This window comes from Pogoniulus pusillus, chromosome 25 (genome assembly GCF_015220805.1).
Source record: "Pogoniulus pusillus isolate bPogPus1 chromosome 25, bPogPus1.pri, whole genome shotgun sequence".
In the NCBI taxonomy this organism is placed as follows: Eukaryota; Metazoa; Chordata; class Aves; order Piciformes; family Lybiidae; genus Pogoniulus; species Pogoniulus pusillus.
In genome coordinates, this window is record NC_087288.1 from 18,542,339 (window position 1) to 18,568,371 (window position 26,033).

A 26,033-nucleotide genomic window follows, 5' to 3' on the forward strand; every position below is an offset into this window, starting at 1 on the left:
CACCCCCCCTCCCTCTGGCAGCAGATTCTCCAGGGTTTAATGTCCATTCTGCACTTCAGCGGCTCCTCAGAGTTACTTCAGTAACATCCTACCTGTGCTCTGCTGCCACGCTTCAGAAATGAAGGCAGTGTCACAGAGCCGCTTCTCTTGGGAAGGATCTGTAAGGTCATCGTGCCCAAACAATGTCTAAGTACCAAGGCTGGTGCTAAACCCTGTCCCTTAGCACATCTCTGTGTCTTTTACAGAGCTCCAGCCACGGAAACTTCACCACCTCCCTGCTGGTGCCTGATGGCTCTTGCAGCAAAGCAGTTTTTCCTAACCTATTAACCTCTAACCCAGTCTTACCCTGGTGCATCCTGATGCCATTTCCTCTCATCCTATCCCTGGTTACTACAGAGAAAAAAGCAGCACCCACTTGGCTGAAACCTCCCTTCAGGGAGTCGTAGAGAGTGAGGTCTCCCCTCAGCCTCTTCTCCAGGCTAAACAGCCCCAGTTCCCTCAGCCACGCCTCACCAGACCTGTTCTCCAGACCCTTCCCCAGCTTTGTTACCCTTCTTGGGCACGCTGCAGCACCTCAGTGCCCTTCTTGTCCTGAGGTGCACCCTGACCCATGCTGAGTACAGGGGGACAAGCCCTTTCCTGGTCCTGCTGGCCACCCTATTCCTCATACAGGCCAGGATGTTGGTGGCCTTCTTGGCCAACAGCAGGATAGGCCAAGTCCCTGGCACAGCCACCTGAAGAGAGGATATCACTAAACAGCAGTGCTCCTACCCAGGTTTATTTCTCACTAATCCAGGCCCTGGTTTCCAACAGACACCATTTTTAAAACATTCAACATTAAAAATGAGGCTTAAAGATTGTTAAAATCTAGGTGGGGCAAAACACCTCTTAGCCCTCCTCAGAAGGTATGCAAAAAGCAAACAGAATACGCACAGAAAAAGGAGTACAAATAAATTAACATCCGGAAGGGCCAAGTAAAAAACTCCCCCTGGATATGTATTTCATTGAATACTTAAGAGCCTCAGCCTGGAAAGAGAGAGAGAAGGAAATGTGTAGAAGTTGCCCCCCCTGTGTTATCAGCATGATCCACGTCATGCCTGTGGTGCTCTTGATCTCCCCCACGTCAGGATGCGCTCGACACCGCCAGCTTTTTCAGGTGGTCCATGAATACCTGGAGACTGACATCATCTGTCAGGATGGGAGCTCCAGGTTCCTGCACCAGAACAAACAAACAGTCAGCCCAGCACATTGGTAAGCCTGGGAACTGTGAGTGCTGTGTGCTAACTGCCTACTGAGTCAACCACCTCTTTTTGTTCAAGCGAGGCTGATCCAAGGGCTGCAGCACCTCTGCTTTGAGCATAGGCTGAGGAGGGGATGGAGGTGTTCAGCCTGGGGAAGAGAAGCCTCCCAGTGGAACTTAGAGCTGCCTCCCAGTATCAGAAGGGATCCTGCAGAAGGCCACAGAGGGACTTTCATAAGGGCATCTACAGGACAAGGGGGAATGGTCTTAAGCTGAGGGACAGTAGGTTTAGACTGGATCTTAGGAAGAAGTTCTTTGGTATGAGGGTGGAGAGACTCTGGAATCATTTGCCCAGAGTGCTTGGGAATGCCTCCTCCCTGGAGGTGTTCAAGGCCAGGTTGGGTCGGAGCCTGAGCAACCAAATCTAGTGGAGAAGCAGGCCCTGCCCGTGGCCAGGAGGTTGGAGTAGATGACCTCTAGAGCCCCTTCCAACCCAGGCCCTTCTGATTCTATGGTTCTCCTGCAGAGTGCAGCTATCTAATGGAAAGGTGCCACTTTCTGGCAGCAGCACTGATGCTGTCCTCTAGTGCAAGCTGAACTGCTGCAGGGGGGGCTGATGCCCTGGGCAGTGCTGCTGCCATCCAGCGAGACCTGGGCAGGCTGCAGAGCTGGGCCAAGTTCAGCAAGGACAAGCGCAGAGTCCTGCACCGGGGCAGGAAGCACAGCAGGCACCAGTCCCAACCAGGGCATGTCCTGCTGGACAGCAGCTCCATGGAGAAAGACCTTACAGCCCCAGTGGACAGTCAGCTACCCCCGAGACAGCAATGTGCCCTTGTGGCCAAGAGGGCAAATGGCATCACAGAGGCACAGAACATTAGTGGTTGGAATGAGCCTCAAAAGCTCTCCCAGTCCAATCCCTCTGCCACGGCAGGGTCAGCCCAGGTCTCAGCTGATAATTCCATCTCAGACCCTCTGGCACACAGCAGCACCTCGCTGCCCTGCACCACACAGCACTGCAAGGCTTGCACAGACTCACAGAGCACATCCCACTGGAAGAGACCTCGAAGATCTCCCAGCCCAGCTCTGACCCAGCACTGAGGGGTCAGCACTCAGCCATGTCTCCAAGCACCAGCTCCACACACTGCTTAAACACCTCCAGGGATGGTGACTGCACCACTGCCCTCCAGGGCTTGAGGACCATTTCAGTGAAGGAATATTTCCTAACACAGCCTGAGCCTCCCCTGCTGAGCTTGGAACTATTTCCTCTGCTCCTGTCGCTTGACACCAAGGCCAAGAGGCTGCCCCCTCCTCGCTCCAACCTCCCTTCAGAGAGTGGTAGAGAGCAAGGTCTCCCCTCAGCCTCCTCTGCCCCAGACTGAACAAGCTCAGCTCCCTCAACTGCTCCTCATAGGCCCTGTGATCTAGGCCCTTCACCAGCCTCTTTGCCCTTCTTGTCTGCTCATGCTCCAGGACCTCAATGTCCCTCCTGTAGCGAGGGGCCCAGGACTGAGCACACCACTTGTGGCCGTGAGCTGAACACACAGCCACTGCTGCACAGACAAACAGGGGAATGGACACTGCACACCTGAGGAGCTGCTCCACTGCTTACCTGTCCCCACGTGTAGAGGCTGTTGTGGGTCTGAGAAGGGTTCACTTTAGACAAGAGGAACCGAGCCTGCGAAGACAAAACATTAGTGAAATGGTTCTGCAGAATGGGAGAGCTGCCAGCTCCCTCCAGACCTGCCTAGGTGCACAAGTGGGATGCTCCTCTGCTTTTGCAAGCAAGCTGCTCATTGAACTTGCACAGGTGTCAAGCCTGGGAACAGCCATGCTGCACAGACAGCTGGCAGCTGCAGGCTGAGCAAGAGGAGGAGCTGCTTTGTGTCCTCACTTGGGCATTAGAGAGTAAAGCAACAGAGGGTCAATATTTAGCACAGCCTGACTGTGCTCCCTGCCTTAGGCCAAGTCACCTCTTTTCCCACTCCTTGGGGAACAAAAAGACATATAAGGAGGGGTTTTTGGTTGCTTTGCTCTTGTTGGGGTTTTCCCTTTCTCAGATTTCAAAAGCAAGTGATGGGCTTATGAAAAAAGCTCTTGAGAGCTCTGTAAATCATCACTGCCAGAAGCATCCTTCCAGGGGCAGCTATTCCTTCAAGGGCAGAAAGAGGCCCTTGGCAGCCCTCCTCACCTGACTGCCCCCGTGCTCCGTGTGGATGTAACGGGGCATTGGGAATCTGGTCTGCAAGAGCTCCTGGGCATCATCCAGTGGGGCCTGCAGCAGGTGCTGGAAGTGTTCATATTCAGGCATGTCTTGGTAGCCAGCTTTCTGCCACTGTGCAATGGTCTGTTGGCAGGGCAAGACAGGAGATGAAGGCAGAGATGTCAGCAAAACCCTTTCTAACCTGCAGGCAGCAGAATGCTCCATCGGCTGCTGCTGCCGGGGCAGGGCAAATGCAGGTTTGTGTCACTCTGGCACTTCACAGAAGCATAAAGGCTGGAAAAGACCTCCCAGATCAAGTCCAACTGCCAACACAATGCCACCATGTCCACCAAACCATGCCCCACAGTGCTCTGTCTGTGTGGGTTTTTGAACCCCTCCAGGGACAGGGATTCAACCATCTCCCCGGAGAGCCTAATCCAGTGTCTGAGAACCCTTCTAATACCCAACATAAAACTCCCTTGCTGCAACTTGAGGCCATGTCCTACTGCTTGTTACTAGGAAGGAGAGCAAGCCCTACCTCACTCCAACCTTTCAGGGAGTTGTAGAGAGGGAGAAAGTCTCTGCTCAGCCTCCTTTTCCCCAAACAAACCCAGCTCTCTCAGCTGCTCCTCACCAGACCTGTTCTCTGGACCCTTCACCAGCTTCACTGCCCTTCTTTGGCCCTCGGTGTCTTTCTTCTAGCGAGAGGCCCAGAACTGGTTTCTGTCCCTGAACTGAAGATCAGGCACTTGACACAGAAACTGGCAGCAGTCTGTGCAAGAACTACTCAGTGAGAGTCATCTTCAGCCTGTGCCAACACAGACACAGGTCCCAGCACAGAGAGTTCTGCCTCCACACGAGGAGACACTTCCTCACTGCCAGCGTGACAGAGCCCTGCAACAGGCTGCCCAGAGAGAGCTCTGCTGCCTCCTGCTCTGCGGCGTCTCCTGCGCTGCCTTCCTGTGCACCCTGCCCTAGGACATCCTGCTCTGGCACTCCATGATCTCTAGAGATCCCTACTCTACAGTTCCATGCAACTCATGCCCAGCCTCAGGCCTTCTAACAGCAGTTGTTAAGTATCAGTGACATGAGTTAATTCAAACCCAAGGGAAGACCTAAAAGGCCTCCCCATAAAGGTTTCACCAATGGAATGTTTGATCATAAACCAAGTGTGACTGGCAGGTCGAGGGAGGTTCTTGTCCTCCTCTCTTCTGCACTGCTGGGGCCACGCCCAGAGTATTGCATCCAGATCTGGGCTCCCCAGGTCGAGAGAGACAGGGAACTGCCAGAAAGAGTCCAGCAGAGAGCCACTGAGATGATTAGGAGAGCATCTCTCTTGCAAGGAGAAGCTGAGAGACCTGGGGCTGTTTAGCCTGGAGAAGAGAAGAGTGAGAGGGTATCTTATCAGTATCTGAAGAGTAAGGGTCACTGGGATGGGGACAGACTCTTTGCAGTGCCACCCAGTGACAGGACACGAGGCAATGGACACAAAGTAGGGCGCAGGAGCTTTCACTTCAACCCAAGAAAGTACTTCTTTACTGTGAGGGTGCTGGAGCACCAGACCAGGCCTGCTCACAGAGATGGTGGAGTCTCCTTCTCTGGAGAGATTCCAAACCCACCTGGATGCAATCCTGGGCAAGCTGCTCTAGGTGAACCTGCTTTAGCAGGGGAGCTGGACTAGGTCGTCTTCAGAGGTCCCTTCCAACCCCCACCATTCTGTGAAGATGAGTTTGTTTCAACTCCTCCCACCTGATGGCATGTTTAACAGAAACTGGTTGAAGGGCCCTCCCCAGCAGGACTAGAAAGGATAGGAGGGGAAAAAAGAAACAGGCAAAGAACAGGGAGATTGCGGAGAAAGGAGTGAAATGCAGCTGCCTCTTCACCCTCACCCCATAACTGCTCTGTGTCTCACAGCATTTCTGTTCTCCAGCTCTATCACAAAGCCTGACAAGACTGAAATACAGCTCTCCAGGCCTGCAAAGTGAAGAGGCACTGGAAAGGCAAGTCTGGATAGTGACATAAACCTGGGCACTTAGCTCAGCCACGACAAACACGACACAGGAGTGGCTGCTAACGACACCCAGTGTCTGAAATCAAACTGCTCTGCTTAGTCTCAAGCTTCCCTGGCCTTTTTCCAGGCATGGTATGGGACCACATTCACTGCCAAGCTACCATGAGAAATGTTACTCAGTGGAGAACACATCCTGAGGACAGTAGGACACTGTCTTAAACCTGGCAGCATGCAGATGATGCCACTGTGCTAAGGTGGGCTCTGCAAACACTTTACTTGATACTGGCAGTGATGCTGCATGGCAGGAGGGAGGGAATGCAAAGAGAGAAAGAGAACCTGTTTCACTGTACCTCACCAAGGTAGATAACTATCTGGAAGAAAGTATCCATCAGTAGGATTCTGTCAGGGAGAATGCTGCTGCTGTCCAGAAGCACTGGCTGGGAAAGATAAAAGCCAAAGAAGTTAGTGTTAATCTTCATGGTTGGCCAAAAGCCATCTCATGGCTTGGTATGGTGGGCTGGGGAGGCTGTTTTGGGGTGGGTTTTGCTGGTGTTTGGTTTTGTGTTGGGTTTGTTTCTAATCAAAGCTGCAAGCTCCTGCAGACATAACAGCTTGTCTCATCTCCTCCTTTAATAATCACCTCGCTTACAGATACAGAGCTGAGGTCTCTGTGCTGGAACAGTGCTGCTCTGATGAACATTCATTTGGATCCATCCTGCTCTTGCTCTTACACAGGGACTCACCTCAGGAGGTCCATGGAAGGAATATGCATAGAGGATGGGCTGGATCATGGTGAGAGAGTGGCTGAGCTCTTGCCTAGCAAAGTGGTGACGGTAATAAGAGGATTCATCTGGGCTGTTATTGAAGACCTGCAGGAATGGGGAGCGCCGCAGGTGGAACATGAACTGCACCAGAAAGGTGAGAGAAGACAAAAGTCAGTGTGCTGCCAAAACTTCTCCACCCCAGTCTCATCTTTCTGAATACTGACTGCTTTGGAAGGAAAAAGAAGAGTCCCCCCCTCGAGTGGCGAGACACTGGGAGGGGTTGCCCAGGGAGGCTGTGGATGCCCCATCCCTGGAGATGTTCAAGGCCAGGTTGGGTCTTCAACAAGCTGGTCTGGTGGGAGGTGTCCCTGCCCGAGACAGGGGGTTGGGACTAGCTAATCTTTAAGGTCCCTCCCAACAAATCCATTCTATGATTGTTAACTCCACCGAGTTCTTCCCTCATCAGCCATTTGTGGCACTGAACCCACCAAATGAAAAAGAATCTGCTCACTTCCTCTTGAACCTGATGAACAATCTGAGATATTTCACCATCATTCTCCCTCACCCTTCTACACTTCTATCATGGCTGTAGGAAGTGCAATTCTTACCTGGGGATACAGAGAAAATGATTCTGACAACCTGAAGGAGTTGGGATCATCTTTGTTGTACTGGCCAAATTTCTGGCACTGTTGGAAGTGAAACAGATACTTTGGTTATGTCTCTGCCTTTTCTGCTTTAAAGAATTAAGGTTTTGGCTCTGGTTGGTTGGTTTTTGCTTTGGGGGTTTTGTTAAGGAATGATCTTTTGGTTGTTTTCAAGCAAAACTCCCAAGACATGAACGTGACAACAACAAGTAGCACACAATCTACAGGCTCTGTGAGTCATTGCTGTGTCTTAGTGGAATGAGAAGGATGTTCTGATCTCTTCACTCAGTTTCACATAGAGGTGTGAAATGATCTAAGAATGAAGGAAACTATTTTTAGTACCACCCAAAGGTTTTACCATTAATTCAGGGTACTACACTACACTTAAGCTGCTCTGTGTGGTATGACAGGCTGAGGGAGCTGGGGTTAGTCAGCCAGGAGAAGAGAAGGCTCCGGGGAGAGCCAGCAGCAGCCTTCCAGTACCTGAAGGGGGTCTACAAGAAGGATGTAGAAAGATTGTTTGCAAAGGCCTGCAGTGACAGGACAAGGGACAAAGGCTGCAAAGCAGAGCAGAGCAGACTGAGATTGGATTGTAGGGAAAAGTTCTGCGCCGTGAGGGTGGTGGAGCAGGTTGCCCAGGGAAGCAGTTGAGGCTCCATATCCCTGCAGATATTCAAGGTGAAGCTTGACAGGGCTTTGGGCCACCTGATCTAGTTGAGGCTGACCCTGCTTACTGGAGGGAGGGTTGGACTGGATGACCATTGGAGATCCTTTCCAACCCAAACCATTCTGCCATTCCCTGAGCCACTTCTGCAGCAACCTGCTCCCCTCCAGAACAGCAGCAGCCTGGCACCTCACCAGCTGCCCACTGCAAATCAGGAGCATCAGTGGGTTTGGCTCTTTAACTGACTGCACAGCAAGGGTGGTGAAATTATTGTGCTCTGCTGCTCAGATCTTTGTTTGATACTGGCCCTGTGTCAGTCTCATCTTGGTGCCAAGGAAGGTCATGGAGAAGATCATCTTGAGTGCCAATACTCAGCACGTGCAGGGCAACCAGGTGATCCAGCCCAGTCAAGAAAGACAGACAGACAGACTGACTTCAAAGCTGGCCAGAGGCCCCTACCCACCCATTAGCCTGTGTTTCACTCTCACTTCTTCCAGCGTGAAGGATGTCTACCTATCCCCTCCCAGATTTGCTGCTCACAGCAGCTCTGGAGGTGCTGTGTGCAACAGCTCTGATCAGAGCACAAATGAAGCAGGTCAGTGTGGGAAAAGAACACTGCTTCCCTTTTTCAAAGGCCAGGTTTACTAAAGCTCAAGTCTGCAGCCTGTTGGTCTTACCAGTCTGATCAGCTGTCTGTCCAACCACCGCAGAACATCAGGTCCCTCCTCAGACTCAGCTCTGTGCACTCCCAGTCGTGCCATCAGCACAGCAGCTGCTTCCTGGTCAAACGCAGCTTCTATGTGCTGGAGCTGACTCTGTGCATCTGCCCAGCTAGAGGGTTAGTAAAGAGTTAGTGCTATGTGCATTCCTCAGCAAAACTCCTCCTCTGCTCTGGCCTGGTAAGGCCTCTGACATACTTCATCCAAATCTAGGCTCCCAAGTTCAAGAAGGACAAGGAACTGCTGGACACAGTCATCTGAGAGCCACTAAGATGCTGAGGGGAGTGAAGCATCTACCTTACAAGGAGAGGATGAGAGAACTGGGGCTGTGTAGGCTGAAGAAGAGACTGAGGAAGCATCTCGTTCATGCTGATCAATATCTAAAGGGCCAGATACCCAGAGTGTCTTCTCAGTGGTGTTCAGGGACAGGAAAAAGGGCAGTGAACACAAACTGGAACACAGAAGGCTCCACGGGAACAGAAGGAAAAAACTCTTCCCTTTGAAGGTGGCAGAGCACTGGAGCAGGCTGCCCAGAGAGGCTGTGGAGTCTCCATTTCCAGAGGCATTTCGAAACCACCTGCCCTGTTCATGTGTGATTTATTCTAGGTGATCCTGCCCTAGCAGGAGGCTTGTACTACATGACCTTCAGAGACCACTTCCAACCCCCTACCATTCTGTGAAAACCCAAACCAGATTCATCCTCCCTCTGCCAAAACACTCTACAATGAATGCATGGCAGTAAAAGCCAGAAAAGCCCCAGCAGAGACCAGAATCCTGCCCCAGCCCCAGCCTGAGATACTCACTTTCTGGCTATGGTGGTGACACGAATGCGTTTCTGCATACTGGAGTGTTGATACTGAGTCACAAACTGCACTGCCCCTCTGCCTCCCTGAGGCACTGGTGCGTTGTGCTGCAAGCAAAACAAGGCAAGCCTTCAGAACAGGCTGGCTTTGCCCTGACTCTGCACTGCAGAGCAGGCCAGGGCAGCCACTCAGCAAGCACAGCACAAGCACAAGCTAGAGTCGGACCAGAGAAGACAGCCATGGCTGGAAGTGGTTTTCCAGCAGCCCACAGCATCAGGGGTACTGGGCAGATTTAGTATTGGATGTGTTCCTCAAAGGATGGCAACAACTTGTCACCTCTTGCAGTCAACATAGGAATGCCAATAGGAGGTTTGTCCCCAAGATGACCGTCCTATTCCCAAAAGGAACAAGGGCACACAAGGGAGAAGAGACTTACACACACTGAAGTTCCTCTGGGGCACCCTTCCTAGTTTTTTGCTGCCACATGCTCAGAAACTCCTGTGCTTGCAGCCCAGAAGGCCACCTGTGTCCTGGGCTGCATCAAAAGAAGTGTGCCCAGCAGGACGAGGGAGGTGACTCTGCTCCTCTACTCTGCTCTCACAAGATCTCATCTGGAGTACTGTATCCAGTTCTGGGGCCCCCAACACAAGAAAGACATCATCAAACTGTTGAGGACTGGGAAGGGACTTTTTTCAAGGGCTTGCAGTGGTAAGAAAAGAGGAAATGGATGTAAGCTGAAAGAGGGGAGACTCAGACTGGATATTAGGAATAAATTCTTTCCACTGAGGGTGGTGAGGCACTGGCACAGGTTTCCCAGGGAAGTTGTGGATGCCCCCTCCCTGGAAGTGTTCAAGGCCATGTTGGACAGGGCCTTGAGCAATCTGGTCCAGTGGGAGGTGTCCCTGCCCTTGGCAAGGGAGTTAGAAGTAAATGATCTTTAAGACCCCTTCCACCCAAATCATTCTATGATTCCTCCAGGCAAAGGGTACTTCTAAGCCACCAAGTCATTGCAACTTGGAGTACAAATTCTCCAGGAATTGGAAGGAATTCATCCAGCACCTACTGGGAAGAAGACAATTTGCTCTTTGTTAAAGGAGAAATTTAAAGAAGACAGGGAAAGAACACAGGTTTTGTACAGAACCAAACGAGCAGGCAGTTTAGGAAAACAACCTCTGAGATTCCTTGTTTGACACAACACAACCAGTTGCCAGTGCATTTGTTTTGTCCCTGTAGAAAACAAGATGTTTATAGAGTGTAAAACAGATGACCAAAGCCAACAAAGGGGGCAGGACTGACCTGATTTACTACTTCAAAGTAAATGGCCAAAGTTGTGCTGGGATCCAGACTACACATTTTCCACTGAGATGTTCCTCCAATTCCAAGCTCCTGCAGAGAACAGAAGAGAAAGCAGCACTTTTGTACCCAGCAGCTGCACCGTAAGCAGTCTTGTTCAGTACTTCCACCAGTAACCTGGGTGGAGGCACAGAGTGGTCCCTCAGCAGGCTTGGTGACAACACCCCATCAGGCACTGCTGCCACTCAGCCAGGCCTGCAGAGCTGGGCAGGGGGGAACCTCGAGAAGCTCAGTAAAATGTAGAGTCCTGCACCTGGGCAGGAATAACCTGCACCAGAAAAGGCGAGGGGATGCCCTGCTGCAAAGCTGCTCTGTGGAGAAAGATGTGGGAGTGCTGGTGGACAGGTTTGTCGTGAGCCAGCAATGCACACTCACGGCCCAGAAGGCCAAAGGTCTTTGGGGTCCAGTTCTGGGCTCCCCAGTTCAAGGGAGGCAGAGAATTACTGGAGAGAGTCCAGCAGAAGGCCATAAAGATGATCAGGTGACACTGAGGTGTCTCTCTTATGTCTCAGTCTCTCTTATGAGGAGAGCCTGAGAGAGCTGGCACTCCTCAGCCTGGAGAAGACTCAGGTAGGACTTGCTCATGTTTCATTTAAACCTGAGGATAAACTTCTTTGCTTTTGAGGGTAGTGGAGCACTGGAAGAGCTGCCCAGAGAGGTTGCAGAGTCTCCTTCTCTGGAGGCTTTGTAATGCTAGGCAACCTGATCTAGGTGAACCTGCTTGGGCAGGGGGCTTGAGCTAGATGATCTCCAGAGGTCCCTTCCAAGCCACACCATTCTCTGGTTCTGTAAGGCAAGCTTGTATTAAATTCTGCTCAGAGGTACAGGTTACTTCAGGCTCTCTTCCTTGGACAGACACTGCTTACAAAGGCCTGCAGTGACAGGATGAGTAACAATGGTTTGAAAGTAGAGCAGGGGGAGATTTAGGATGGACATAAGGAAGAACTTCTTCACAGTTAAGGGTGGTGAGATACTGAAACAGGTTTCCAGAGGTGTGCTGGAGGCCCCATCCCTGGAGGTATTCATGGCGAGGCTCGACAGGGCTCTGGGCAACCTGATCTAGTTGAGAATGCCCCTGCTTACTGCAGAGGGGGTGGGACCAGATGACCTTTGGAGGTCCCTTCCAAATGTGATTCTACATCTCTTACTTCTCTGCTGTGAATGAAGTTACCAAAGGCCATACCATTAAAGGGCAGCAGGATGGGGAAAGAGCTCCTTCCAGAAGAGACTGTGCTTCCCTTGGAATGTTTCCAAACTGTTCCTCTCCTTGACAACCCTGACATCTATCTGAGCTGGAGGTCTAGACAGAAGCTCTGTGCCACTGTTTGGTTCCTCATTCGAGTCTTATCCAGGGCAGCAACTCACATTCTCTGAGACGCAGGGCCCTCTGGCGTTCAGCGACACGCAGGGTCCCACAGCTCCTGCCACCTTCAGCTCCCTCGATGTCTAGAAAAAGGTTACCAGAAAAGAAATGCAGAGCAGACATTAAAAAGCAAACTTCTTCGTTTTCTAAATCAAGTCAGTCAAACAGAGCACAGGCAGGCTGCACAGCTGCTCAGCTTTCAGCAGCACTGCGTGCGCACAGCTGGCAAGGAAAGCCTCTTGAGCACCTTCCCCCATCACAGAACGTGCTGGGTAGAAGGGACACTCAAAGGTCACCTTGTCCAAGCCCCCTGCAGTAAGCAGCGACATCTCCCAGTAGATCAGACTGCTGGGAGCCCCATCGAGGCTGACCTTGCATCCCTCCAGGGATGGGGCCTCCAGCACACCTCTGGAAACCTGTGCCAGTATTTCACCACCCTTGCTGTGAAGAACTTCTTCCTTACGTCCAACCTAAGTCTCCTCCCACTCTGGTTTCAAACCCTTGCTCCTCATCCTATCACTACAGGCCCTTCTAAACCCTTTCCCAACTTTCCTGTAGGTACCCTTCAGGTATCAAAATGCTGCTACAAGGTCTTCCCAGACCCTTCTCTTCTCCAGGCTGAACAACCTCAACTCTCTCAGCCTGTCTGCATAGGAGAAGGGCTCCAGCTCTGATCATCTCTGTGGCCCTTCTCTGGACCTGCTCCGGCAGGTCCACATCCTTCCTGTGTCGGGGTCCTCGAGCTGCACACAGTATTCCAGGTGAGGTCTCACCAGAGTGCAGTGGCAGTATCACCTCTCTCAGTCTGCTGGTCATACCTCTTTTGATGCAGCCCAAGATCCAACTGTCCTTCTGGGCTGCAAGTGCCCATTGATGGCTCATGGCCAGCTTGCCATGCACCAGTACCTGCAAGTCCTTTTCTGCAGGGCTGCTCTCAATCTGATTGTCTGCCAGCCTGGACTGATATCTAGGATTACCCTGACCTAGGTGCAGGACCCTGCACTTAGCCTTATTGAACCTGGTATTGTTCTTCTAGGCCCACCTCTCTAGCATGTCCAGGTTCCTCTGGATGACATCTCATCCTTCAGTCCTATCAACCACACCACACAGCTTAGTCTCATCAGAAAACTTGCTGAGGGTCTCCTCAATCTCGCTGTCCCTTTCTTCCTGGCTGCTCTCAGCCACTCTGTCCCCAGCCTGTAGTGCTGCTTGGGGTTGTTGTGGCCAAAGTGCAGAACCCTGCACTTGGCCTTGTTCAATCTCATCCCATTGGCCTCTGCCCACCCATCCAGCCTGCCTAGGTCCCTCTGCAGGGCTCTGCTACCCTCCAACAGCTCCACAGCTGCTCCTAGCTTGGTGTCATCTGCAAACTTACTGGTGCTGGACTCAATCCCCTCGTCCAGGTCATCAGTAAAGATGTTGAACAGGACTGGGCCCAGCACTGATCCTTGGGGAACACCACTAGTGACAGCTGCCAGCTGGGTGTGGCACCATTCACCACCACTCTCTGGGCCTGGCCTTCCAGCCGGTTCTTAACCCAGCACAGAGTGAATCTGTGCAAGCCACAAGCTGCCAGCTTGGCCAGGAGCTTTTTGTGGCAGACTGTGTCAAAGGCTTTTCTGCAGTCCAGGCAGACTCCATCCACAGCCTGCCCCACACTCACCAGGCAGGAACCTGATCATAAAAGGAGATCAGGTTGGTTAGGCAGGACCTGCCCTTCCTAAACCCCTGCTGGCTGGGCCTGATCCCTTGGCCATCCTGTAGGTGCTGTGTGATGGCACTCAAGATGACCTGTTCCATGACCTTGCCTGGCACTGAGGTCAGGCTCTGGAGACTTTCAAAGCCCACAGGAATGTGTTCCTATGTGATCTGCTTCAGGTGATCCTGCTCTGGCAGGGTGGCTGGACTCAATCTGCAGAGGTCTCTTCCAGCACCTAGTGTTCTGTGATGCTGTGAGCAGCGCTTGCATTGCCTCATCACTGCTGTGCAGTGAAACCAGCCTCTCACCTTCACCTCCAAACTCGCACCAAAGGCCATCCGAAATTCCCCGTTGAACCCTTTGCTGAACACCCGCTGGAAGGTCTGCTTGAAGAGAGAAGTGTTGAAGGAGTCTCCCATCACCATGTGTCCTCTGGGAAGAGAAAAACCCAGAAAGGATTAAAGGATACCCGAGGGACCACGAACAAGTGGGAAGCAGAAGTAAAGCAGCAAGGGTCTGTCCCTGCAGCTCTCAGACATGCAAGCACACGCAGCGGCGGTATGACAGCATGCCTTGGCGTGGGGCACAAGTCACGTCAGGGAGCACGGGCTCATGCACAGCTCCTCCAAAGCCAGGCAAGGTAATGCATCCACTTCTGGGCAAGCTGGTGCCAGAAGGACAGGGACTTGCTGGAGAGGGTAGAGAAAAGGGCTACGAGAATGCTGAGGGGACTGGAACATCCCTCTGATGAGGAAAACCAAGAGAGTTAGGTCTTTTTAGTCTGGAAAGAGAAGCCTGAGAGAAATACTTAGAGAAGTGGGTCAGGAGGATGGGAGCAGTCTTTTGCCAGTAGCCCCCAGTGATAGGACAAGGGGTAACTGGCACAAACTTGAACAACTACCTGAGGGGAGGTTGTAGCCAGGAGGAGGTTGCTCTCTTCTCTCAGGTGGCCAGCACCAGAACAAGAGGACACAGCCTCAAGCTACGCCTGGGGAGATTTAGGCTGGAGGTGAGGAGAAAGTTCTTCCCTGAGAGAGTCATTGGACACTGGAATGGGCTGCCCGGGGAGGTGGTGGAGTCGCCGTCCCTGGAGCTGTTCAAGGCAGGGTTGGACGTGGCACTTGGTGCCATGGTCTGGCCTTGAGCTCTGTGGTAAAGGGTTGGACTTGATGATCTATGAGGTCTCTTCCAACCTTGGTGATACTGTGATAAGAAGTTTCATCTAAACATGAGGAGAAACTTCTTTACTCTGAGGGTGGCAGAGCCCTGGAACAGGCTGTCCAGAGAGAGAGAATCTCTGGAGACATTAAAAACCCACCTGGATATGTTCCTGTGTGACCTGTCCCAGGTGAACCTGCCCCAGCAGAGGGGTTGAACTCCATCTCCAGAGGTCCCTCTCAATTCCTACCAGTCTGTAATGCTCCATCTTTGCCAGCTTTGCCTTCTCAATCAACCCTCTTTCTTGCAACCTGTTTAGTTGTTGAAAATGCTCCTGTTCCAGCAGTTAGATAGATCCCAGCTCAGGACACAGCTCTGCTCAGCCTGCACGGGTGCATGGCTCTGTGCTGTGCCTTGGTAAACCCAGAGCTGATCAGATAGAGCTTTGAAATGCAACCAAAGGGGCAAACAATCTCTCTTCTGCTCACTGAGCATTGTGTGACAACTTACTAACACCTTGAATTTGCTCAAACCTCAGAACCACAGAACCATTTTTGGTCAGAAAACTTTGTATCAGACCATTCTCTAACTCTACTAAGGCTGGCGCTAAACCGCGTCCCTCAGCACCACATCTCTGCCTGCTTTAAACACCTCCATGCATGGCAATTCAACCACCTCCTTGGAGAGCCTACTCCAGTGCTTCAGAACCCTTTCAGTCAAGAAGTTTCTTCTTATCTCCCACCTAGAACTCTCCTGGTGCAACTTGAGTCCATTTCCTCTCCTCTGTCACTTCTGCCTTGGGAGACCAACGTCCCCCTGGCTCCAACCTCCTTTCACTTCAGAGAGTTGTAGTGAGCCAGGTCTCCCCTCAGCCTCTTGTTCTCCAGACTGAACAGTCCCAGTTCCCTCAGCCACTCCTCGCCAGACCTGTTCTCCAGGCTTTTCACCAGCTCTTTGCCCTTCTCTGGACTTGCTCCAGTATCTCAGTCTCTTTCTTGGAGTGAGAATCCCAAAGTGAACCCAGTACTCAAGGTTTCGCCTCAGCTGTGTCAAGTACAGGACAGTTCATTCCCTGGTCCTGCTGGCCACATGATTCCTGATCCAGGCCAGGATGTTGTTGGCCTTCTTGGCCACCTGGGCACCTACTGACTCATCTTCACCCAGCAGTCGATCAACATCCACAGGTCTCTCCCTGCTGGACACCTTTCCAGCTCCAAGCTTCATGGGCTTGTTGTGATCCAAGTACAGGATCTGGCACTTGTTCTTGCTGAATCTCAGCCCATTTGCCTCAGCCCTTCAATCCAGCCTGTCCAGGGCCTTCTGCTGAGCTTTCCTATCCTCAAGCAGATCAACACTGTCCCAACTTGGTGTCATCTGCAAACTTACAGGGAGTGCACTCAACTCCCTCATCCATCATATTACAGAGAACTGGCCCCAGTACTGAGCCCTGGGGAACACCACTTGTGACCAACTCGATTTAGTTCCATTCTCCACTACTGTTTTGGCCTGGCCACCCAGCCAGTTTCTCACCCAGCATACCAAGGAAACCAGGCAGGGCTGATTTTAATGGCCGTGCAGACGTGTGGGGTCTCCAAAGGGCCCAGTTTAGCACACAGCCTTCCTCACAGAGACTCTAACATTTTCAGTCACATGGAACAGACATTTACCCCTTAAGACATGCCACTTAAAACTAGCTCCAGGGAAGCCAAGAATCCCTGGAGAAAGCACAAGTGAGCTGTTAAGCAGAGAAAATCTGTCCCCTACACTCACAGAATGTATTAGAGTAGAAGGGACCCTCAAAGCTCATCTTGTCCAATTCCCCTGCAGGGACATCTCCAACTAGATCAGGTTGTTCAAGGCCCCATCAGCGCTGACCTGGACACTGGAATGGGCTGCCCGGGGAGGTGGTGGAGTCGCCGTCCCTGGGGCACTTCAAGGCAAGGTTGGACGTGGCACTTGGTGCCATGGTCTAGCCTTGAGCTCTGTGGTAAAGGGTTGGACTTGATGATCTGTGAGGTCTCTTCCAACCCTGATGATACTGTGATACTGTAATAGACCTTGAATGTCTCCAGGGATGGAGCCTCCACCACCTCTCTGGGCAACCTGTTCCAGTACTTCACCACCCTCATTGTAAAGATCTTTCTCATTATTTCCATTCTAAATCTACCCTGCTCTAGTCTCAAACCATTGCCCCTTGCCCTACCACTACAAACCCTTTTAAACAGTCTTTTCCCAGCAAAGGGAAGGCTTCTAACCATTACACTCTTCTGATGACAATTTGATCATGCACAGGCCACCAAGCTCAGCATTTCTATCCCAGAGACTCTGGAAAGGATACTTGCCCCCAGGGAGGCAAGAAGCCACTTGCAAAACACATGTTGCACCATGCCATGCCTTAGAATAGCTCTCTGAAAGCAGGTGTCCTACCAGCAGTGCTAACTCACGTGCTGCTTTGAGACTTCAGAAATGGAGGCTGGGATCAGGAGAGGTTTGCCATGGAGCACTTCCTGGCAAATTCAAACCACAGTTTAGAAGCACAAGAACCAAAAGCTCACCCTTTGGCCCTGGCAGTAAAACTCACTGCTTTCTCCACTGGTTTCTCCTGAAAAAACCAAAAACCACAGGTGCCAGCTTTGTGCTGTCCTGCTAGGAAACATACCCAGTGAGGTTGGCACAGCACTTCATCTCCAGCAGCCCAGTCTGGTCCAGGGCGCAGGCGTAGATGTCGATGCAGTGCCCGCTGGCTGCGGCGCGGTGAGCCAGGCTCTCATAGTGCTGGGGAGACAGACAGGGCGCTCAGGGCGCTCCGGCAGGGCACTCCTCTGCTGCTCTTCAGCCGAGGCCAGCACGGCAAACACGAGGTGCCAACCAAGCAAGCACTGCTGCCATGGGAACTGAACAGCCACGGAGGGGGTACAGCAGCCCTGGATGAGTGACCGATCTCATCTGCCTGGACTTGTGGAAAGAGTGTGAAGCTCTCACACATGACATCCTGGTTCCCAAGCTGGAGAAACATGGATCTGAGGGATAGACCCCTCACTGGATAAGGGATTGCCTGAAGGGCTGCACTCAGAGTTGTGGTCGACGGCTCAGTGTCCAAATGGAGGCCAGCAGTGAGTGGCAAACCTCAGGGGGTGGTACTGGGACCGGTGCTGTTTAATAACTTTGTCAGCAACATGGACAGAGGGACTGAGCCACCCTCAGCAAGTCTGTGGATGACACCAAGCTGTGTGACCTGGCTGACACGCTGGAGGGCAGGGATGCCATACACAGGGACCTGGACAGGCTTAAAAGGTGGGCCCATGCCAACCTCATGAAGTTCAACAAGGCCAAATGCAAGGTTCTGCACCTGGGTCAGGGCAATCCCAAGCACAACTATAAGCTGGGTGAGGAGTGGCTTGAGAGCAGTCTCGAGGAGGAGGACTTGGGGGTGTCAGCTGATGAAAAACTCAACATAAGCCAGCAATGTGCACTTGCAGCTCAAAAGGGCAACTGTGTCCTCAGCTGCATCAAAAGAAATGTGACCATCAGGACTGGGGAGGTGATTCTGCCCTTCTACTCTGCACTCATCTCTCTCCACTAGTTCCTTGTCCTTCTTGAACTGGGGAGCCCAGAATTGGATGCAGCATTCCAGATGAGGTTTCCCTCAACCATTCTCACAATTTAATATACACAAGAGGTTCAGGCACTTGAGAACAGCCATGCAAATATCTGGACAAGCTGTTCCCACAGCAAGAGAATGGAGTATGTTTGTTCCCTGGAGAAGGACATTGGGCAGCTGTCAACAAAGCAGTATGTGAAAGTTTGTGTTATGTCCTTTCTCCTCCTCATTTAGGGCTCTGACACAGTATTTATCACCATCATAGAATAGTTTGGGTTGGAAGGGATTTTAAAAGCCTCCTAGTTCCAGCCCTCATGCCATGAGCAAGGACACCTTCCACTAGATCAGACTGCTCAAGAGCCTGTCCAATGCCTCCACAGCGAGGAGGCACCCACAGCCTCCCTGAGGAACCTGTTCCAGGCTCTCACAACCCTCACTGGAAGAACTGCTTCCTAACCTCCAGTCTAAATCTCCCCTCTTCCAGCTTAAAACCATTCCCCCTCATCCTGTCACTACAAGCCCTTGTAAAAAGTCCCTCCCCAGATTTCCTGTAGGCCCCTTCAGGTACTGGAAAGCCTCTATAGGGTCTCCCTGGAGCCTTCATTCTCCAGGCTGAACAGTCCCAACTCTCACAGCCTGTCCCCACAGAGGAAGCAATCCAGCCCTCTGATCATCTTTGTGGCCTTCCTCTGGATCTGCTCAGGTTCTGTCTGTAAACACAGCCAGCAAGCACTAGCACCTACTTTGGTGGCCTTCTTCGTGAACCTGGCGTTGTCCTTCTCTATGTCGTGCCAAGAACGGATGGGTGTTTTCAGTTCATCTCCTACTACCATGCCTGGTCCTTGTGTGGGTGGCCCCCCTGTAAACAGCATTATTCTGGCCCCCGTGTTTGGAAATGTACCCTACAATAAACACGAAGATTTGTATCAGAGAGAGAGGTAAACACAAGGGAAAAGAATAAAAAGGAGACTCAAAGGCTTCGATGCTAGAAGCCACCTTGATAAACAGCAATGCATTTCCTGGCAGCCACAGCACTCAACTTCAGACTGAAGCCACACCAAGTTTCAGGGCTTCAGAACAGGAAACAAGCAGTTTCTGTCCTTTTTACTTCTTAGATGACCCTGAGATAAACTCAGTGCACCCAGCAGCACATGGCGATACACACAAGAACCAGAGCCCTTTAAACACCTGCAGGTTTGGCCACTGAGGTGTAAACTACACCATCTCGAATGCCAGCAGAGAGAAATTACCACCTCTGCAGCCCAACCTAACTGGGCCACAGACACAGGCTGGACTGGCACCTGCAAAGTCTGCCAGGTGCTTACTTGGCCCAGCTCATCCCAGAAAAGAGCACCAAGAATACCTCCAGTAAGCCAACAGCAATTGAAAGAGCTATTCCAGTGGAGCGTAAAGGCCTCTTTCCCTGGGTCACTGGCCATGGGTCTCTCTGCAGCTCTCCAAGCAGGTCTGTTAAATTCATGTCAATCTTATGTACTGGCTGCAGAAACCTGCAAAAAATCCAAATGAAATGGTTCCCTGTGAGTTTAGAGAAGACTGAAAGTGCCTTGCTGCTCACAGCACACAGAAACTGCACTCAGGGTCAGAAGGAAAACCTCACATCACACGTTCCCTTTTTACATCCAGGGATGTAAGAAGGCTCTGAGGAGACCTTACAGCAGCATTCTGAGGGGGGCCTACAGGAAGGCTGGGGAGGGACTGTTTACAGCAGCCTGTGGGTATAGGAAGGTAGGCAATGCTTTGAAACTACAGCAGGGTAGATTTAGGTCGGACATTAGGAGGAATTTCTTCACAATGAGGGGGGCAAAATACTGGAACAGGTTGCCTGGAGATGTGGTGGCAACCCCATCCTTGGAGATATTCAAGGTGAAACTTGATGGGGCCCTGAGCAACCTGATCTAGTTGGAGATGTCCCTGCTCATTGCAGGGGGGCTGAACAAGATGATTTTTGAGGGTCCCTTCCAACCTGATGCGTCCTGTGATCCAAACTTCCCATGACAATAGGGCTGTGAAACATTAAAAAACCCCCAAACTGACCAACACATCAAAGAACTGACAAGAAGGCAAAGTCAAATAAAGCAGAGGAAAGAGCTTCACTGATGATTTAGTCTCCCAAAAGGTACAAGAGATTGAAAAGAGGAGCTGTGAAAGAGAAAGCTGCATTCACAGAAGCAAATACAGCTCTCCTGCAGTGCTGCTGCAACTGACCTGCTTGAAATAACTGAATAACCAGGCTGGTCTGGACTTTGAAGAGGTCTTCCCTGTTGAATGGGAACAGCTGGGCTTGAAAGCCCAAGCATATCCTAAAGGAAAAAGCAAAGAAGAGGCAGAGGAGCTGTGCTGTTCAAATACTAAACATACCTCTTGCTGTTACTGTACCCAGAGGCCTGCAATACTGCAGCATTAAACACATGACAGCCTGTGAGATTATTAATCTTTGCCCTCTCATAAGGAATGGATCAATGCATCCAACCTGTGACATGCACAAACTCTTCTCTTAGACAGGTTCCCAAGGAATTTACAAAGGACAGGACAGATACGGGGAAAGAAACAGGCTAAGGGTTAAGAGCACTGAGCCCTTCTTCCTTCCTGAGTGCCCAGCACCAGCAATGGTGTCAGTGGAGCCAAGAGGAACAAGCCCCTGGCCTAGGAGATGGCAGAAGATACCTGGATTTGCTTAGCTGTCAGTTCCTTTGTGCCCCTAAACACGTAGCTTTTGGAGATCCCCTCACAGCTCAGCTCGTGCACCTGGACCATTCTCCCGAAAGTGATGAGCCCCAGCAGAGCATCAGCAGGAAGCAGGCTCAGGGACATCTGGAGGGACTCCTTCAGCGCCTGCAAGTCCTCCTCTTCCAAGCATGTGTCAACCACGTACAGGAAGATCAGCGGCGTCTGCGGACCTCGCTGTTGTGAGGAGAGATGGACTGACTCGGCCAGCTCCCACTGCACAGGGCATCCAGCCCAGGGACAGAGGAAGCCCACCTGGAGCACCCTGCAGAAATGCTGCTTCTTTGCATTACCTTGTGCAAATCTGACATACAATCAGCAAAAACGAGGCCGTTCTAGGGGGCTCCAGACTTGCCTGGGACTCATTTACCTGCACTACATATTCGATTGTTGAGAACTGAGGCATGAGCTCTGCCGGCTGACTGACTTCAGAGATGCCTGCATATGCTGGAGGGAACTGAACAAGAGAACGGAAAGTTAGGACAAGGAAGTTGCAGGACAGAAATGCAGAGCTCTCAGAGTCTCAAGTTGTGCCAGGGGAGGTCTAGGCTGGATATTAGGAAGAAGTTCTTCACAGAGAGAGTGATTGGCATTGGAATGGGCTGCCCAGGGAGGTGGTGGAGGCACTGTCCCTGGGGGTCTTCAAGAAAAGCCTGGCTGAGGCACTTAGTGCCATGGTCTGGTTGATTGGTTAGGGCTGGGTGATAGGTTGGACTGGATGATCTTGGAGGTCTCTTCCAACCTGGTTGATTCTATGATTCTATGAATGGTAGGGGTTGGAAGAGACCTCTGAAGATCATCTAGTCCAACCCCCCTGCTACAGCAGGATCACCTAGAGTTAAACCACACAGGAATACAGCCAGACAGGCTTGGAATGCCTCCAGAGATGGTGACTCCAAAACCTCTCTGGGCAGCTTGGGCCAGCACTCTGTACCCTCAGAGGGAAGAACTTTTCTCCTCTGGGTTGCAGTTTGTGCCCACTGTCCCTTGCCCTGTCACTGGACACCACTGGCAAGAATCCGTCTCCATCGTCTTTTCCTCCACCCTTTAGCCATTGATAAGATCCCTCCCCAGTCTGTTCTCCAGGCTAAACAGCCCCAGGTGTCTCAGCCTCTCCTTGTAAGGCAGATGTTCCAGTCCTCTGGCCTAGGTTCAGCAAGAGAAAAGAGCCAAGGGAAAGTGGAATTCATGCTTAACTTTCTTAGCCAGGGGAGGTCAACAATAAAATGTTCACTGAGAAGATGGAAGGGCTGAAGCTGTTTCCAACGTACCTGGTTTCTCTGGAAGCAGAAATTACAAGCCCAGAGCTTGGCTCGGTAGTCAACCTGGCTGCAACAGGAAGGTGAGCAGTTAGTATAATTGCAGGAGCAATTTTACACTGCAGCTTCACCACCATGGCCAGAAATTGTGCCAGGAGAAGTTTAGGTTGAAGATTAGGAAAGATTTCTCTCCTGCAAGAGTGGTCAGGCATTGGAACAGGCTGCCCAAGGAGGTGGTGGAGTCACTATCCCCAGAGGTGTTCATGGTGGACGTGGCACTCTGGAACGTGGATCAATGGGCATAGTGGTGCTGAGCTGGTGGCTGGACTTGACCTTAAGAGGCCTTCTCCAACCAAAACAATTCTGTCATCATCTACACTGGTTCACAGCACTGAGGAAGTAACAGACTATCAGGCACTCCAAAGTGAATGGCAACTCAAACTCTTTCATTGCCAAAAAGTTAATACCTCATCCAGCCCTGATACTTTGAGGCCTCTGACAGCCCTCTGAGATCTCTCTGGCAGACAAAGAGTTGAGTCTAGTCATTCTTTCACTGCACTTGGACTTATCTTGGTCTGCTTATTGTTTGTGCAGCTGTGGCACACAAGTACTGCAGTCACAGAGCAACAGGAGCCGTTCATCCAGATCCTGTGTGAACACTGAACAAACAAGCTGCTCCCTGCCCCGCAGAGTTTACTCTTCTCAGCCCATTCCAACATCCTGTAACTAACTGCCTGGCCATGCTCGCCCTTCACAGGCTTCACCTCCTGCTGGCTTTGCCTGCTTTTCTCAGCCTTGAGATCATCACATGACTGTGGGACTGAGATTATGCTTCTTACATTCTGAGCGCAACCCAAAAGCAAACCTTGCTTCTCCTGCTGGAACTGACCACCAAGCAGCAGGGCCTGGAGGAAGCAGGAAATGAGTGACCATTACAGCTCAGAGAGCAACAGGAGTATAATCAGCAGCTTTGTTTGGTTTAGGCTTGGCCGTTACCACAACACTCCCTGGCCATTTCCACATCACCTCTGCCCCGACAGCCTGCCCAAAGGCTTCTCCCTCTCTTCTCTGTTTCTGGCAGCTCTAGTGACAGGCTGGCATTCATGTTAACAAACCCACCGTGTCTGAACGGAAGAGGTTGCCAGGCAGCAGGCAGAGAAAAAGGAGAAGTACTGAAGCTCAGACAAAAACTGTCCAGCTCCTCTTAACACCCCCAGCCCAGAAATCCATACCAGAGCGGGTTGAGCACCGCTTTGCAGGTCAGCCTGCTACAAAGCACCGGCTCATACTGCACAGGAGGCAGGTCGAGGCGCTCCTTCAGCGGGGTCAGAAGACAGGCCAGGGGCACAACCATCCTTGTGGCCTCCAGCCTGCTGGAGGGCCACACGTTCCAGCTGAAGCGCACTCCGTCACGCTCCTCGTTTTGCCGGATGAACTCCAGGAACGTCGCCATGGGACTGCAGGAGCCCTGAAGGGACATAAGCAATACACGGTCCAGCAGCCACCTCCCAGGTGGACAACAGTACTGCAAAGGCAGGCAGTAGACCAACTACCTGCAGACACAAGGAATTGCAGGGGAAAGGCAATACCTTAAGAATTAATTCATCCCATTATCAGCTGAGTCTGGGCTGGCAGCCCAGAAGGCCAACCCTGTCCTAGGCTGCATCAAAAGTGTGACCAGCAGGACGAGGGAGATGATTCTTATCCTCTGGTCTGCTCCTCTGAGACCCCAGCTGGAGCTCTGATGCCCCCAACACAAGAAGGGCATCAAACTGTTGGACCCCCTGATCCAGAGGAGGGCCACAAAGATCGTCAGAGGGCTGGAGCACCTCTCCTGTGGGGACAGGCTGCTTGTCAAAAGTTGGGGCTGTTCAGCCTGGAGAAGAGAAGGCTCCAGGAAGACTTTACAGCAGCCTTCCAATATCTGAAAGGAGCCCACAATAAGCTGGGGCAGTCTTCTTACAAGGGTTTGTAGTGATAGGACAAGGGGCAATGGCTTTAAGCTGAAAGAGGACAGAGGTAGACTCAATGTTAGGAAGAAATTCAGTCTGCCAGCCTGACCTGCTTGCAAATGGCAAGAGGAGGGCGTCAGTGGTGGGGACCATTTCAGCATCAGGTGCCTTAACCCCTCCAGCCCTGGTCCCAGTGATCACCAGGGCCCATGCCTGAAGGAGGGAGGTCCAGGAAAGGATGGACACCTGCAAAGCCTCAGCAGAGAGGTAATGGTAGTACTCCAGAATCCACAGAGGATCTGCTATAGGCTACACTGCTGACTCTCACTCCTTCCATTAGTGCTACAGGTGATGCTTCTGCTTCTTAGCAGGGCTATAGGGGACACCTCAGAGCCTCAGCTCTGCAGAAGAAAGCATGCAGAGGACACCACATATTCTTAACGCAGCCATAGGGACCACCTCTGGTCCCCACCGCTGACGCCCCCATCGTGCCCTTCTCATAGGAGGGTATCACAGACGCCCCCCTCGTGACCTTCTCATATGGGGACATCACAGGCCCCCTCGGGCCCTCCACACATGGGGACACCGCAGAGCCGCCCCCGCTTCCACTGCAGGGACACCACTGACTTCCCAGCTGCCCCCTGACAGGGGACGCCACCATTCTCTCTAGCCCCCTCACGAACCCAACGCCGCCCTCAGCCTCCTTTCACAAAGGACACTGCCAGCCCCACGGCGACCCCAGCGGACGGGAACTGATGAGGACCCCACTGGCAGCGACCCCCTTGGCGTACGCACAGCACCGCACCTCGCCGCACAGCACCGCACAGCACCGCACAGCACCGCACCTCACCGCACAGCACCGTACCACACCGCACCTCGCCGCACAGCACCGCACAGCACCGCACAGCACAGCACCTCACCGCACAGCACAGCACCGCATCGCACAGCACCGCACCGCACCTCGCCGCACAGCACCGCACCTCGCCGCACAGCACCGCACCTCACCGCACAGCACCGCACCTCACCGCACAGCACCGCACCTCGCCGCACAGCACCACACCTCACCGCACAGCACCGCACCTCGCCGCACAGCACCACACCTCACCGCACAGCACCGCACCTCGCCGCACAGCACCGCACAGCACAGCACCTCACCGCACCGCGCCGCACCTCACCGCACAGCACTGCACAGCACCGCACAGCCCCGCACAGCACCGCACAGCACCTCGCCGCACAGCATCGCACCTCACCGCACAGCACCGCACAGCACCTCGCCGCACAGCATCGCACCTCGCCGCACAGCATCGCACCTCGCCGCACAGCACCGCACCTCACCGCACAGCACAGCACAGCACCTCGCCGCACAGCACCGCACCGCACCGCACCGCTGACAGCCGCAGGCGCCGCCGCCGCTCTGTCCCAGCAGCCCCCGCGCCAGAGGCAGAGCCAGCTCAGCGCCGGCGGTGGCCGCTAGCCGGATGGCGGCAGCAGCTCGCCCCGCCCTGCTCCTGGCGAGGCTGCGCCCGACATTTTGACTAAGGGCACCCCCCCGCGGCGCTCGGAAGGGAGCGGTTTGCCCTTACCAGACGTGGCGGGCGGCGGTGCCGGGGAGGCCATCGTGGCCAAGGGTGCCAGGCGCAGCGCTGCGCTGGACACAGGCGCGGCGCCCTGCTGAACACGGAGCGGGGGCAAGGCGCTGTCTGTCTGCGCTGGCACAAGCTGGGGAGCTGCGGGACGGGGCCAGCGTTTCCTCGAGGGCGCACGGCGGCTGTAAGGCGCTGTGATGGTCAGCAGAGAGCGATCCTGGGCAAAGACGGATGCTGGTGGTAGCACACTGAGAGGAGTGGCTGGCACTCGA

General features: G+C 52.7%; 1 protein-coding gene across 5 annotated transcripts; it reads right to left on the reverse strand.

Moving 5' to 3' along the window:
• Positions 1–762: 762 nt before the first annotated feature.
• On the reverse strand, positions 763–25,599 carry SEC23B (SEC23 homolog B, COPII coat complex component). 5 transcript variants are annotated; one of them, XM_064164615.1, is made up of 20 exons: positions 25,506–25,599; positions 23,456–23,691; positions 22,236–22,293; positions 21,335–21,421; positions 20,905–21,141; positions 20,446–20,540; positions 19,583–19,727; positions 18,963–19,121; positions 17,278–17,393; positions 13,769–13,892; positions 11,764–11,844; positions 10,342–10,431; positions 9,046–9,152; positions 8,201–8,354; positions 6,824–6,901; positions 6,195–6,356; positions 5,802–5,888; positions 3,429–3,584; positions 2,850–2,915; positions 763–1,213 (listed from the first exon to the last, which is right to left on the reverse strand). In XM_064164615.1, exons 2-20 carry the CDS (start codon positions 23,674–23,676, stop codon positions 1,124–1,126), a joined length of 2,313 nt encoding a protein of 770 aa, XP_064020685.1. In that variant the 5' UTR covers positions 23,677–23,691; positions 25,506–25,599; the 3' UTR covers positions 763–1,123. The 5 variants fall into 5 exon arrangements, with proteins under 5 accessions (XP_064020685.1, XP_064020687.1, XP_064020686.1 ...); XM_064164617.1 differs by having other exon boundaries at positions 25,531–25,549; XM_064164616.1 differs by lacking the exon at positions 25,506–25,599 and adding an exon at positions 25,486–25,505.
• Positions 25,600–26,033: the final 434 nt, after the last annotated feature.

What these genes read in the sequence shown, in the direction of transcription:
- SEC23B (XM_064164615.1), bottom strand. Translation starts at nt 23,676, where the DNA reads ATGGCGACGTTCCTGGAGTTCATCCGGCAAAACGAGGAGCGTGACGGA. An exon ending in CAATCGAATATGTAGTGCAG is followed by an intron (nt 21,142 to 21,334) that starts GTAAATGAGTCC and finishes TCCTCACAACAG; the next exon opens with CGAGGTCCGCAGACGCCGCT. An exon ending in CGGAGCACGGGGGCAGTCAG is followed by an intron (nt 2,916 to 3,428) that starts GTGAGGAGGGCT and finishes TTGTCTTCGCAG; the next exon opens with GCTCGGTTCCTCTTGTCTAA.